Raw genomic sequence first — 16,535 nt, 5'->3', positions numbered from 1 at the left:
AGATCTCTCAGGCTCTAAATCGAGACTGAGAGACAGTCATTAGTGAGCCAAGGCTATGAGCAGAGATAACTGTCTGGCTGTCCAGCCACAGAAAAAAAAATAAAGTAGCTACTTAGATACAGGAGCCCCACGTCTGTCAGTGAGCCAATTAACTGTGCTGGACTGAGCCCAGGATACTCCACAAATAGTCTTAAATGTCTGCTCTTGCCTCATTTCCTCTATAAAAGCTGGTTAAACACTGGTTAAAGTGTTTGTGTTTTGGAATATGCTGGCGGCACAGTTTGAAACCCATGCTGAAACAGTTGACACTGAGTGTTTCTGACTGAGGGGTTTAAACTAACACAGTCACTAAAAGAGAAACGACAGTTCCAAAATGCTGGTATGTCACACCTTTCTGTGCAGTCCAAAATCCAGTTGGTTACCCCTGGTACAATTCTGTTGCCTCCTCCCCCTCCTGTCACAGATTGTTTTTTCTCGCCCCTTTGAATGCGGGACATTCTTTGGCAGTATTTTGAGCTGCATGCATAAAAAAGCCATGAAAAGTACTGTATATACCTGGCACAACAATAAATTACTTGTTTATATTGCTGGGAAAAAAGTGCTATATTTGGAATACTGTACACCTGCTTGGAAGCAGCTCATAAATTTCATCTTGCCAGCATTGCTTTTGTGACTGCGTCTAGGCTCACCTGGTAAGAGAAGGAGTAAAGCAAACACAGCATATTGCATGTTATTTCTGGCTTTTCTGAGAATTATCTGCTTCGAGGCCTATTTTATTTATTTATCTAAATTATTACAGTTCCCCATGCTCTCTAAACGACAAGAGTAAAGTATAAATCAAATTACACTTTTTGCCACTCAGTGGGCGTGGCAGCAGTGACTCCCGCCACCTGTGAAGTGCATACCAGCCATACATAGACGCTTTGGCCGCTGTATCATACATCAATGTCGCTCCATTTTGGTCCAGGAAACTTCTTATCATTTTTCTGGTACAAAGATGCCTGACTTGTGTGCAGCTTGGGACTGTACAAAATGCTATACAGCCCAAACCCAATCTTAGGGTTTTACCTTTCACGGGTAAGACTGAATAATGTTTTGGGTTGTATTTGCCCATTATAACATAATATTAAGAGCTATATAGTATTGTATTATTATACTACTTATACTACTCGCTATTTATGACTCCAAATGATTGTATTTAGGCTAATGATATGCCTTACTACAGTACTATACTGTATATTGTTGTACTACTACTACATCTTACTTTGCACTGTATTAAACTTAATACTTAATACATGTCATACTATTTTACAGTATTATATTTTTACTATATTTTACAATATGTAAATATTTGCTGATTTTGTTACATTATTGTTAACAATGGTCAATTATTAGAACTTGATGAAAAGATGACCTATTTCCATTTTTTTTCAGTATTTTAAAATAAATGGTCTGTGTTCTGCCCTGGGGCACAAGGAAAGCTAAGATTATGGGGACAAAGACAAAAACATTTCCACAATTATAAAAGTACTGCATATTATAAGTAAAATTAAATTATGACATAAGGGACAATAAGGGACATTTCCACATGAATTAACCAGGGAAAATGATCTAAATCCATGCATGACAAACTTTGAGTTTTGACAATGAATTGTTTTGCACCATGTTAGTTAAGCATAACATTTTTCAAAACCTTTTTATACTCAACGCAGACCAAAAAACCTTTAATATAAAAATGGCTCATTAAAATCCGTTGAGAAATGTAAACATTTTTGTGCATTTGAACCAGAAAAAACAGCTCCCCCATTTATCCCATTGACCAATATGACAAATCCGTTGACGTGGGCTGAATACAGCCATTACGGTGTCTCTGTACATAAGTCTATAGTTTCAACAGTGGCTGCCCCAGAGCACTGTACATAAAGACAAATGTCTAATGTTTAACATGTTTAGAAACTCTCTGGTTTATGTTTAATGCTCATTTCTATTAGCCTGGTATTACGGATTTGCCTGTTACAAAAGTTGTCTTTGAACTCTGAATAGTACTGGAGCCTGCTTAGGATACTGTCCGACCTTCCCACAGAGAACAGCAACAGAAAACAGTCTGCTGAATTCAACATCAGTCACTAGCATATGTGTTGTGATGTGTTATTATCTCAATGTTGTAGGGGCGTGGAACTCAATGTGTAGAATATAGCAAAAACCAGTGTTGTAAATATATAGGACATCTGGTCATTTGTGTGTAATGCTGTATAAAAGTGGTGTGTACTGGAGGTGTGCATTTGACCTCTGCTAACTATGTTAGCTAATTGTAACTATAGTCACAATGCTTGAATACTCACTCAAGATTGCTACACATTTCAAAAACATTCCTTTATTATAAATAAATTATTTGTATAAAAATTGGCATGCTTCAACCATGGCATATACACACTTACAACCCAGGGCTAATTGACCATAGTAGCCGATACAAGAGACAAATGCATTTTTCAATGCAGATCCGACACTGTGGAACAAGAATTAAAAAATCTGCACAACCACAATACTTACAATTAGAATAACGACTAACATGGTTGACTCCAATAGTTTTCCTTTGTTTTCTTAGTTTTTTTTTTATATATATATTATTTTCTCTTGCTCCTTCCACTGATATCCCACTTCTGTTTTCCTGCTACACCAGTAGCAGCTGCTGTGCCTTTCTTTCAGACTGCTGCATGGCCACTAGTGTGTAATGTTAGAAAAAACGGATGACTCTTGGCTCAGTCCAACCAGTTGTTCTCTTACCATAAAGAACATCATAGTGTCATGCTTTAGTTCCAGTCAGTGCCACTACTCCATGCCTCATGTAAACATTTTTTAGAATCTTCTTGTTAGGAATGCATCTTCATATGGCGTGATTGGTATAGCTGACGTAGGTTGTCTTTGTGGGTGGTGCTGCAAAGGAAAAGAATCTTTCAGAAGAGGCTTTTGACACAGGTAAAAGCATGATGATGATGATGATGATGATAATGATGTCTTAGAAAGGATAAAATATCTTTATAAACTGGCAGCTATAAAGAGCCGTTATTGTGTGCTATTTTTGGCACATCACAGCCTTATGGTGCCACATACTGAAAGTGTGACTTAGCACCTAGAAGCACTATCACACTTTTTATCACACATTAGATGACGTCGGGATTCAGCATGTTCCTCAATCATTTTGTACTACAGTATATTGACATGCAGAAATTTTTACTTAAATAAATAAATAAATAAATAAATAAATAAATAAAACTCTGAAAGGAACATGTAGAACATGCTTAGATTAAGTAAGACGAATTCACTCATTTTGTACTAGTCATTACATTAAGCAAAATTAATTAAGAAATTGTGTAAATGGGTCACCATAAGGCAGAGGTCTTCAAATCTAGACCATGAATCCAGTTTCCAGTCACTGGAAATTAAGGGAACAGTTAATGTAATTGATTGGCCATGTAGTGTCACACCTACCAAGGATTACAAAGTCTAGCACTGGTTGATCACAACATAATACATTTAAGGTACAGTGAGGTTCATAGGCATAGAAATGCTTAGGAATAGCTGTCATTTAAAATACAAATATTCATAAATATTAAATATAAAATGTGAATGTTTTTTTAGCGCTCGGTATCTGAGGCTAGAAGTTGTTCTGAGAATTCATAGTCTGTAAAATTCCTCCCATCCCTAAAAACCCACATATTTGCCCTTATTTACATTTTAATGGAATATTAAATGTAAGACTTTCACCCAGGATTAGTGAGAAATGTAGGACTTTTACCCAAACATAAACATTTCATAGACAGTTTTAAGATGTTATATTTATTTATTATTTGTGTTTCATGCTGGGTGATTTTTTCAGTGTGTTCACTTAGGATTAGCCTTTATAAACAACATTGAATAACATAAAGCTAGATGGTAAAACACCAATTAAATAGCAACAGTAATGACATAACATAACTTACATTTTGGTTCTACCATGTTTTTTAGCACCTTGTCATACTTTGCATTAAGCTTTTTATTTCATCAGTATGGGATCAAAAATAATGCTAGACTATATGCAAAAGTGCTCTATATATAACTGAAAAATGATTCATTTCACAACAGCAGAACAACCCTTTTTGGTGTTTTCCTTGTATTTGAAGAACCATATAAAGAACTATTTAAGCATTCAAATGGCTCTTTAAGTTGTCAATGTCCATATAGAACTACTGCCGTTATAAAAACCCTTGAATAACCCTTTTAAAGAGTGTTGTATCAATGCCTTGTTTCTGACAGTGTCTGATATGTCTGGGATGGATCTATGCTGCTGTTAAGCTTCTACTGGGAGCTTATGGATAAACTCCAACAAAAGATCTTCCACATGCCTCTGCCTTGCAAATCCCATGCTCCACAACCCATTACATGCCATTTTTGACACCAATTATAAATTGGATCACCATCAGAGCCCGTAGTACAGACAGGCCCTGGCACAGGACTGAGAGACAGAACATTTGCATCTGCTCTAGCAGGGTGAAGTGTATCTGACAGAAAGCTGCTCTTAATGATCATAACCCTTATCACATTTGAAGAGAGGTCTTCCTGCACTGACTTTTGACACTTCGCAGAGAAAGTAGAATCCATGTCCTGTATCCCATTTCCCCTAATGAAATAAATTGACATTCAATCATTTTCACTCTGGCGACAATTTCAACGAGCTGTGATTCAGCCTGAGAGGTTATTCAATCGCAAACACTCCATCCAGCGGCTCCACGGTGCCAAGAGCATATCTAATGAATTAAGAATGATACCTCTTCAACTGAATGTGTTCTCACCGCCTTCATTTCCTTTCAGTAAAACGGAGGTTTATATCATACTATAAATATATGAGAAGCTGAGTGAATCAGGTCATGGTTTCAAAGAGTGAATCAGACATATCACCAATTCAAATGAAAGTACAAATTCCAAAAAACGGATTTGAAATTGTCAGTGTAGTGATCAGCTTGAATACAGTAAGCCTGTAGCATTAGCATGTCTTGTATTTTACAATGTGCGTGGCAGTCAGCAGAAATCTGACGGATGTTGCTGACGTCTATAGAATAAAAAAGAAATAGACAAAAATGAGGTTTGAAAGCATATATGATTAATAATTTGTTAAAAGCTAGACCTTTTCAAGATGAGGGGAATAGAAGCAGCTGTTAACAGGCTACTTGTGTAGTTTCTGTGTGCAAGTGTTACTAGATTGCTTGTGTGTCTGTCTGCAACAGGTGTAGTTGAGATAAAAACTGTTAGAACTTAGTGGTATTATATGTTATATGAGTAATAATGGAGTGATATGGAGTAATATGTTGAGTTAATAAGTACAATAACATGATGTATATGAGATATATTCAAAAATATTTGTAAGAGGAAGATGGTATGATGATATTAAATAGTTCTTTATGGCGAGGCTATGAAATTAGGAACTTTTGTTGTGCTCATAATAGAGATGTGTGAGTGGGAAGAATCTTAAAGTTAGTGAAGAACCCTATATACCTTTTTTTGTGTTAAAAAAAAAACCTTTAACATGTTCTTCATACTCACACAACTCTGCAAAATATGTGCTATATTTTCAAACAAATTCCTGTATGTTATACAAAATTGGTAACTCTCTTATCAAAATAACAACCTGTTCTCTATAAGAAACATATGGCAAACTCACACACAATGCAAATCCAGAAAATGAATCCTGCAACACAGTGGAAGTGTTGGAGGACAGTAAAAGAGACTGGAAACCTGTACATACGTATAACACAGCAACCAAACAAAACAAAAGCAACGTGTCGCTCTCACTACTGCCCTATGTAGTGTTCTATGTGGAACGATCTATGTAGTGATTAGTGAAGGAGTAAACTTTCAGACTGTTTCAGACGCAGCTATAAGGAAACAGTGTACTCAAACATTATAATAAAATCTACTGAGTTTCTATAAAGTCGTTTAAATAAATTATTTGCATTTACTTCATTACTTGCTTCCATGTTGTTGGCTATGAAATGATCAAATGTCTTTGCAGCATATTGTCATCTATTGGTTTCTCTCTGCTTTTGAGGTGCTTTTTCACGGTGCGTCCATTAGCTGTAATTTGATACACATACATGCAGCAACATTTAAAGTGTGGATACACAGACCATGAAGAGGTCACTCGTGGATTCTGTCACAAACTTACAATAAAATCATGATAATCATAGTTATCAAATATAACTTGTTTTTCATTTGTTTGTGTTTGGTGCCAGTACTGTGTACGTATCGCACAGCCTTATTCTATGTTCCAAATCACACACTTCTGAACTTTACATGCTGGACTAATAAATGCACAAACATTTACATCCTATTTAGAATGGTAATATGTTATATGGGACACAGCCTCAGGGTCCCAGTGTCACTTTCATTGTGTTGTGACTAGATTTGCAGCATTTTTGAAGTTACACTCCTTTTCTGAAGTTTTAAAATGTAAAAATGTAGCACAGGATGTCATTTTGATGGATGTGTTTTGTGATTTTGCAGCTTAGTTTTATTTTGCAGAGTTGGGCTTTCTCAGCCACTGTACATATCTCTATTACAATTATTCCAACTATTTCTTCATGGAACCAGAAGTGGTAATTTTATGGCTAACCATTTCAAACACCTGAAGTGTACAGTTTTATAAATACAAACGGAACTGAAGTTGAGTTTGCTGGCCTCCACACTTTTAGTACATAGTGGAATTTTAAATAATTACGCCTACAGAACACTAAAACTTGCTTTACACATTTGTAAGTGTAAGTGAAAGTACTCACTGCTGTTGTCCACACTCTCACAGAGCTCAGTTTTCACCTCTCCATTTGGCCTCTCGCTGGCCAGTTGGCTGAGCTTGCTGGACATGGTGGCGGCTGTGACAATAGCCTTGAAGCTACGTTTGCGCTTGGGCACGTTTTGCTCAGGGTGGAAGATGATTATATAGACTTTGGGCATATAGAGCATCCCCAGAGACACCGACGCACTCAGGCTCAGGGACACGGTCAGGGTGGTCGTCTGGATGTACATCTAGGATAAACAGAAGAAGAGATGAAACATCTTTTTAAAAAAAAGGATGTTGAAGGCATTCTGATACAGAGTTGCTTTCCTCCAAAGAACGTTCCTCCTTAGTAATAAGGTGGGTTATTCATACTACAACCAGCTATATTTGCTTGCAAATATATATCAATGCACTGTGCATCTTCAACATTTCCTAAGGTGATTTTTATCCTAAGGATGAGCAATTTTACTAATATGACCTCCACCATTTCTCATTTAGGACTAAGAACATTTTCGGTTCTGATACTGTGAATTACTGTTTTATTTTGGGCCTTTTAATAACCTTAGTAGCTGGACAGCTAACATATATATAAATTTATTATTTATTTGAATAAACCATTGATTTTGCAGCATCCTTGATCCTTAATTAGGTAAATCATCCAGCCCAGCTCAAACTGAAGCTCGCATATAGAACCAGTTCACTGAAAAAAAATGACAATTATGCTCAGAACAGCTGAAAGTAAAAGAGGAAGAGAATAAGCAGCAACAAGAGGGAAGGATATAAACGGAGGAATCATGAATGAGCAATTAATAAACATGATGAATCAAACAGAGAATATAATACTCTGGAGAAACACTATTGCTATGTTTTTTCTTTTGTGCAGAATTATTTCTGTTAAAGAATAAATAGTTTAGAACAGTTGGGTAACTGTTTGGACAGTTGTTTGGGTTAATTGAACTAGATGTGTTTAATTAGGGTTACAAAGCTTTAGTCCTTAATGTCTGAATGATTCTGTAGCTTTTTCATTGCTTTACTGAGTAATTCTTGTTTGTTCTAAAAGAATCTGAATTTTTGTCTAAAGCTGTTTCTCTTAAGCAATTCTAGGAGAAACCTCTAAATGATTCTTAGGTGAGATCACAAAAAAGTCTCTTGATACGTCCATGATCAACATTTGGGCAATATAATGTGATGCATTTTCTAAAAGAAGAAGTGCAGGGGTCCCAATATTTCTGGCAATGTTTTCTTTCAGTGCTAGTCGCTTACTCAAAGCTATTATGGCAATTTAAAAGTCAGTTGTCAGTTTTGTCATTACTCAACTTTTTTTGTAAGTTTAAAAAATAACATTAGGCCACTTTGGATCAGAGAACTAGCCTACAGCTCTGCATGCACTTTTACTTGCTTGTGCTTTTGCGACATGCCCCTAAAGCAGTCAGCAGCTGGTGAGAGAAGGGAGCCAGCTCACTAATGAAAATGCAGCATTACCTTCTGCAGTGCCCAGCTACTGCAGGTTCTATATATATATATATATATATATATATATATATATATATATATATATATATATATATATATATATATATATTTTTTTTTTTTTTTTTTTTTTTATTATTTTCTAAGCATTTTTAGGAATGTTTTGTAGTGAAACAATCCTAAATTTTTCCCCACTCTTACTTTGGTGAGTTACATGTTATAAGAGTCACAGCTGCACACATGACTGCATTTAAACACTTTATTTGTATAAACAACTGCTGCTTATAAGTAAGTAAATGTTTCTGCACCCCTTGCAGTACACTGATAGCAGCCAGTCTGAAAACGAATCCAAGGGAAACCAAACACATAAGAAATGAATACAGATTGCACCATTATGCAAACTGCCAATATGGAATATATGAGACATTACTGCCATCACAAAAAGGCATCTGGAAGACACACTGTAGTAAGGAACTGAATGGACTTAATGAGTACAATTTGTCTTCTGAACTAGTTGGACTACAGTGGAATTAACTCTATGTAAAGCAGACTAATGCATACAAACTATAAAACTAGAACCATTTTGTGGTTTCTCACCTTGACTCAGCAGGAAGCTTGCAGGTTTTATTGTTACTGTATAGAAAGACCCATAAAGACACTCTTCTGCTGGACAGTAGAGGGTTCTCAAAAGTCAAAAGACAAGTCTTACTCATTGGGGTGGTGAGGGAGTACTGTGGATATTAGAACCTAATAGAAGGTCTCTGAAATCTCTCATCACTGTGGAGTGCAAAAAGGAATTCAGATCATCTTTCTCAGCATGGCATGTATTAATGCATCAAAAGAAATAAATAAATATGATATGAATAAAAATAAATATGAACGGAAAACCAACACAAATAAAAATGCAGTGTTTAGCCATTTCACAAAAAAATAATTACATGCATAATGTTAATGGAATGCTGAAATTAACCATTAATATTAAATTGGGTTTTGAGTTCACTATGTGAAATAACACTGCTGTAATTCTTCACCAAAGAAACACACCACCAAACACCTAGTTTCTGAGTAGGTGAGAAACCAATCTGCTGTACTGAAGCACTAATCATTACTCTTTTAGGGAAGTATTCAATAAAACCAGTACATGCCACTACAATTTTTGAATCAATGCCATATTCTTAATTCTTAATGTATTGCGACGGCTAATTCAAAATAAAATATACAAAACGTAAGGGGTTGATTTGAACAGAAACATGTGTGCTGCCTGTCTCATTATTCTGACAAATATATGTTGGCATATTGACAGTAAATTGTGTTAGCAATTTAAATTAGACACAATTCAATAATTCTGCATCACATGTAGATTATATTTTTATTTATTTTAAATCAATAAAATACTACTGAATTTAATTATAATAATGTGGTTGAAATCCTCACTGAACCTCGAGCCAGTGGAGTTTCTGGTTGACAAATATTCTATATGCACTGTGGAGCAGTAAAACTGTGTTCTCTGGAATGATGGTGCTCTAATACTTTTGGGATGAGTTGGGGATGAGGTAGGGTGGTGATCATCCAACAACCTGACCTCACTATTGTTGAATTCAACCGAATCCTCTTAGCAATTCTCCAAAATCTAGTAGAAAGCTATCCCTGGACAGTCGAGACATACTCCAACAAAAGCAGGATAAACTCTTTTTATATGCCCTTGATTTCAGAATAAACAATGAAAGAGCAAGTGTCCACATAGTGTATGTTTGAAGAAAAAAGGAACCATGTTCCATGAAAAGAACACTTTGTCAACTGTAAAGCATCTATCATGCTTTGGGGTTGTGTTGCTGCCAGTGACAGTATTGCACATGTGGAAGATACAATGAATTCCACAAACTTCCAGCAAATCATCTGTTAAAATCCTGAAGCTGAAAAAGGTTTAAAAAAAAACAGCACAATTATCCAAAGTATACCTCAAAACCTCCAAGGACTACCTGAAGAGACACAAACAGAGGATTTAGGAGTGGCCCCTATAGCCCCCTGTCCTAAACATCATAGAATATTCATGAATAGACCTTAGACAAGCTGTGCAGCAAGATGACCCAAAAATATGAACTTGTAGAACTTTTACAAAAATGATTAGGGAAACAAATCCAACTTTATTAACTTAAACTCTTTTAGCTGCTACAAAAGCAGCTTTAGCAAGCTGATTTCTGTCAATTGGATTGTTATCATGACTCAGTAAGGGGCCCAACGATTTGCTTATACTTCAGTGATGATTTTCATTTCTTTCTTTTTTTTATATTATGAAAGACTGTAGTAACAGACTGTGAGTAACTGTGTTATGGTTTGCTAACAAAAGTGTGTTTATGTTTGAGTTGCTATGGAGGCTGTGTTTATTACTCAATTATATAAAAAAGACTTTTGCGCAGGGGGTGCCCTAACTTTTGTCTAAAACTGTAGCACAGTAAATCATGGTTTTGGAGATTGTTAACGGGATAGTAAAGGTGTTACAGGATGCTAAAAGAGAATTGACAAATGAGGCCAGTACTTAAGGAAACTACCGCAGGGATTAATAATAACACAATAATAATAATAATAAAAATAATAACACAATATTTGCATTAGCATTCTCTTGCCTACATGACTGGAAAATCATTGACACAGAATCAAATTAAACAGGTCATTCAGATCTTTCAAACTGTCAATCAGATTAAATTATGTTTACTATTACTGTTGACAATATTGAAAACAGGTGACACTGGAGCAAATATCTAGACACTACCCCACAGTGATGTGTGTTGCAAAAGACAGACAAGCAACGAGTCTCAATAACCAATGAGCACAAAGATGTGAAAAAGACACAGTGAGGCCTCACATTGAATGGGCTTTCATATTGCATTACTTAATCTTCTGAACATCAGCAGAGAGAAAGAAGCGAGATAATCACAGAAGAGGAAATGTGCTTTGCAGATTTAATTCCATGGTGGGTCAGTATATTGGCATTTTGAGGAATGAACAAAAAGAGTCGAAGATTTGAAGGAAACAATTTCCTCTTGAACAGAAATTATAATTTAATACAATCTGTGCCAGTTGCTTTTCGAGTTGTTTGTGGAATGTTTTAGAAAACTGGACATCCTTTGCAGGCTTACTTCTGCTTACTGGATGATTTGTTGGTTATAATAATTTTCATAATGTATTACAGGTCATTTAAACATGCAATGAAATTGCTCTTGAAATGCAAAAATGCTGGAGGATCCACTTTTCTACAAAAAGATGAAATTATGTTTCAAGATTTTTGAAATACAGTACATATAAAACATCAGAATCCAGTTTATAGATCAGCCATTCTTTGTGTGTACTTAATTTCCAGATATGGTTTAATGTAACCAGAGTCTTATTCTTTATTCTAAACTGTGCAGAATTCTTATTAAAATAAATATTATTAAATAAATTATTATTACTATTATTTATAAAGGTATCAGTGGTTTTCGTTATATATATATATATATATATATATATATATATATATATATATATATATATACCATATATAGAGAAAATCAAGGAATGAATCCGATTCCATCCTGTGTCAAATTTGACCTAAGGCACCACATCACACTAAGTGTTTGAGTAGTTTGGACATTTAAGTGAGGTGAGCCTATCTTAAGTGAGGCACTTTAATTAAAATAGCTCATTTAAAGCACTGGCAAAGAAAAGGCCAAGAAAATGGCAATAACAGGGAGGGGTTCAGATTTTGCACAGCAGAGTTAAACATTCACAAGTCTTGATTCAGCCTTTTGATGTACTTTCAAGAGATTTTTAAAGGTAGAAAGGCAGAATACCCTCCACTGTGAAGCAAGCTTTTTTAGGGTCAGGGCCTCATCTTTAGGTGATTATTTGAGCGTTTCTACACCCTCTCAAACTCATGAATGGTGTGGTGAATCTAAAGTTGAAATCAGAAGTAGGTCCACTGTATTTCTGCTGGACAAATCAGTTCAGCTGATTCAAAAACTAGAATTAGACTGAATACAATGTGTTGAGTGTTATACTGTCAAGATACCTGTGTATGGCAAGGACAGCCTACAGTTTTGGTTATCATTAATGAATATGTGCAACAGTCTGACTTGAATGTGTTAACTCATAAAAAGATATGCAATAAAAAGTTCTTTTTAGATCTAATGGCCACAAGATTGAATTACAAATAGAACAAACAGGCTACAAATCAATATACAGCTCCGAAAGGGCATATGCCAGCTATTACAAGAAAAGAGATGTACTTTGAAAATAAGAGCCACAGTACAAACAGCTTTAATTACATGTGTTTTCTGTATCATAGAAAAGGAAATTAGAAGAGAGAATTATTAATGTCTTTAGCAGCCACTGTGTCGAAATGATGAATTGTATTTATACCGAAATCATGATGTGCAAAAGCTGCAATTTTAATAATATCCCACATTATTCAACATTGTCATTAAAAATTTAAAACCTAATAACAGCATTTGTAAATGGTCAGTCTTGCAAACTCTTGTTTTGTTATAAAGCCTACAGCTAGAAATCATGGTCATGCTGGTGTTTTGTGATTAAAAAGTGCTATAAGTGTGTGGTGGTGTTTTTTTTTTTTCCCCACCTCAGTGAGCAGACGTTCTCTTGCTAAAATAACAGTATGCAAGGTGAGAGCGCAGAAGTAAACAAATAGCCTGTGTAAGCAGTGCTCAGGGTAGTGGCAAACACAGCAGTACCCAAAGACACTGTGCAGTAGGTTGGCCTCAATGGTGCCAGATATGTCCACAGATTAATACATAATTGGAGTTATTGTGTAATGTCACGTCCATTGTTCTTGTTTTATCACATATCACTTGAAGGGTAAAACTGATTTAAGCTACTAGTAAAAAGGCTGCTCTCCTCCAGCACAACACAGCACGCACAACACAAACAACTGCAACTGTCTAAGGGAGGAAATAAACAGCCAACATGCATATTACTCAAGCAGAGACAGTGTAATGATGTTATTGGGTTATTCACAGAAGCAAAACAACTGCGCTAATGAGTAGCAGGCAGAGATATTGTGCAAGTGAGAAGAAAGTCTGCAGCCTTCATCAGCACTATGGCCTAAATTAACTGGCAAAAAAGAGAAAATACTGGCGAATGTAGACTTTTAATCCATCTCAGATGTGCCAGTTTATTTTAGCACTGTGGCAATTTTATGTGGGTTTTATGTGAAGCGTGGACCGTTTGGATAATATGCATAGATGAAGATCCTTTACCCAAGATGTCCATCTTCCTTTGTCTAGCAATATAGCTTTCAAATAGCAAAGAACAGAAATTGCCATTGTCTTTAGGGTTTCTTTTTCTATAAGGCCAGCTTTGATTCGCAGCACTTCCAAGGAATGGTATGTCTAGACTGCAGTCTTCATAATCTTAATTCAATGTACACTGATCTTGTCAGGAACGCAAAGACTGTACACAGCAGGATAGATACAAATTTGATTACATTTCATTGATTCTTGATATCTTGCACATAAGCGAGAATTTAAGAAAAGCATTTTCTCTCAACCTGGAGTTTAAAAAAGATCAATGTATAGCCCTTTCAATAAGTAGCGTATAGAGAAACTTGAGGGAATAGGGAAGAGATTGGAATACTATGAAACAGCTTACGTGCAGAACATAGAACAGATGTCGAGTTAAACACAGAACTCACCCGCTCTGCAGACTGCGCTGTCCCAAAGAAGATGGGTATGAAGGCAAGCCAAATGATGCAGGTGGTGTACATAGTAAATCCAATAGGCTTGGCCTCGTTGAAGGTCTCTGGTACTCCTCTGGTCTTGATGGCATAAACAGTGCATGTGACCATCAAAAGAATACTATAGCCCAGTGAACAGATGAGCGAGAGATCAGATATGTCACATTTGAGCACTCCACGAGCGTTTTCAGGGTCCTGTGTGCGCTGCTCTCCGTAATCCACGATCGTGTGTGGTGGGTCAGCGATGAACCACACCAACACACCCATCAGCTGCACTGAGATTAGGCTAAACGTGATGACCAGCTGTGAGGCTGGGCTGATGAAGCGGGGCGCAGCCACCGACCGCTTACCCTGCTCAAAGATGCGGTGGATGCGGTTGGTCTTGGTTAGCAGTGCGGCGTAGCTGAAGCACATGCCAAGGCCTAGGAAGATCCTTCGGAAGGAGCAGACAGACACTCCAGGGGTAGCAATCATGGGAAAGGTGATGATGTAGCAGAGAAATATTCCGGTCAACAGCACATAACTCATCTCCCTGCCAGAGGCACGTACGATCGGTGTATCGTTATAACGCATGAAGGTAACTATCACAAAAGTGGTGGCAATGATGCCCAGAATGGCAATGAACACAGGCACTACTGCCCAGGGGGAGTGCCACTCCAGCTTGATGATGGGAATAGGCTGGCAGCCGGTGCGATTGTGGTCCGGGCGCTGTTCATACGGGCAGAGCTGGCAGGTGAACTCGCTGGCCTGGTAATGGTAGCCCTCGCAGCGCTCGCAGTGCCAGCAGCAGGGCACTCCCTTTACCACCTTCTTCCGCTCGCCCGTCCGACAGGGCAGGCTGCACACTGAAGCGGGTACAGATGAGTCACCGCTTATCCACTGCAAAATATCCATCTGTAGAAGTAAAGCATCACAATTATCATTAGTACCATTATTTCAGTTTCAGCATCCATTCACTGGCAACGAACATAGATGAAATCATCCACATTATCATCACCATTATCTATGTCATGGTCATTATCTTCATTATTATTTATAAATCACCTTTGCTGTGCTCAAGGTCATGACATTAATGAATTAATTCAGGCTTGAAAGAATTGTTCTTTCTTACATTTAAATGAAGGTGATCGGTCCAATGGCCGATGACTCTGTACTCTGCCATTGATCCATTAGTAATCTGATACTGGAAGATGTCATATCGCCCAGGAGCATCTCCATTCTCATTGAACATTACAGGGGTCTTGGCGCTTCCTGTTAAAAGAGATAAAACATTACCAATACAATTACAGATGCACTGGATCAGCATAAGCACTGATACTAACTTTATTAAATGGATTCACTTAACAGAGCACTGATATCAGGTTGGTATCTGGTATTGGTCAATATACTCTAAGTTCAGACAGTGAAATGGGTATTGGGAGAGAAAAGGTTGTATCTCTAGTTGCACTTATCTCAAATGTTCTGTGGGAACTGACTGAATTTGAGACCAAATGGCCACTTGGATATAAAGTAAACAGGCATAACAAGCATTATTTTAGACATCAAAGTTACAGTCTTAGCATAATAATCACCCCCTCTCATTTCTGATATGCAAATATGTCTTAATCTAAAATGACATTATCATCAGGGGGTAGGGTAGTCCTGAGCTGTATGATGTGCAACTGACTAATCCTTCACCAAGCCATAGCAAATAATTCAACATTATCAAAAATGAGCACCCCATCACTGCAAACCATTCTTAACTTTCTCCCAGGGCTTCCGAATTTTTCAGATGGGGTAAAATAGGCGACAAGACAAGTAATGGGGAGGGAAACAAATGAGTATCTCAGGAGACTGGGATGCCATGCATTATTAAAACACCTGCAGAGAGAGCAGGAGCAGTGGGCCTGGAGGACTAAATGTAGCTGGCTTCCACAACACAGCCCAGCCTGATGCAGTCAATCAGCTGGAATCAACGTTCAAAATAAACCCAGAAACTAATCAAAAAATGAATGTGTTCCCTTTCAAAAGCATCCTACTGCAGCCTGACAGTAGACAGGACAGTAAAGCAAAGAGAAGTGCTCTTGCACTGAACTGAATTTCAAGCTGGTTCATGCACCACTGCTGAATCTGTGAATGCCATCACAACTGCCCTGAGCTTCCTCATCACAATGCATGGCCTGGAGCATTCTCCAATCAGCCATTTGATTCTGGCTCCTCACACATATAATTCAACAGCCTCAAACAAAGACTGTGATTCTGTGAAAGAAGGATTTGCGGGTTCAGAAGACGTTTTGATTAAACAAAATTTAGCCTTAATCACAGGATAGACCCATCTTAAAGGGCTGCGTCATACCTGACAAGAGAAGATAAATGTGTCGGTAATTAAAGAATCAACCTCTTAATTTCAGTTCTAGGTGTGGGCACAAGTTTCTGTCAACTTCTAGCCCTACTTTTTTTGGTGTTAACTCAGTGTTAATAAGTGCATTGCAAATCTAATCTACAGCTATATGAATCGCTCTCATGTTCAGCCTCAGGACAAATTTCAGC

The 16,535-nt window shown here is 37.1% G+C and overlaps 1 protein-coding gene across 2 annotated transcripts in view; it reads right to left on the bottom strand.

Annotated features, from left to right (window-relative positions):
• grm8b (glutamate receptor, metabotropic 8b) overlaps positions 1 to 16,535 on the bottom strand; it is a 145,829-nt gene that overhangs the window by 23,023 nt on the left and 106,271 nt on the right. The window contains exons 8-11 of one of the 2 annotated variants that reach the window (XR_011978536.1): positions 15,118 to 15,257; positions 13,965 to 14,900; positions 6,810 to 7,056; positions 2,785 to 2,934 (exon numbers count right to left, since the gene is read on the bottom strand). Coding sequence is in view for 1 of the 2 variants with exons in the window: in XM_072671303.1 (XP_072527404.1) it covers positions 2,885 to 2,934; positions 6,810 to 7,056; positions 13,965 to 14,900; positions 15,118 to 15,257 (1,373 nt within the window). In the remaining variant the exon portion in view is untranslated. Of the gene's footprint in view, positions 1 to 2,358; positions 2,935 to 6,809; positions 7,057 to 13,964; positions 14,901 to 15,117; positions 15,258 to 16,535 lie in introns of those variants that run through there. The other variant, XM_072671303.1, reaches the window with a different exon arrangement.

This window comes from Salminus brasiliensis, chromosome 2 (assembly GCF_030463535.1).
Source record: "Salminus brasiliensis chromosome 2, fSalBra1.hap2, whole genome shotgun sequence".
NCBI classification, from domain to species: domain Eukaryota; kingdom Metazoa; phylum Chordata; class Actinopteri; order Characiformes; family Bryconidae; genus Salminus; species Salminus brasiliensis.
Note: the sequence above shows the minus strand (reverse complement) of the source record. Positions and strands in the feature narration are given on the sequence as shown.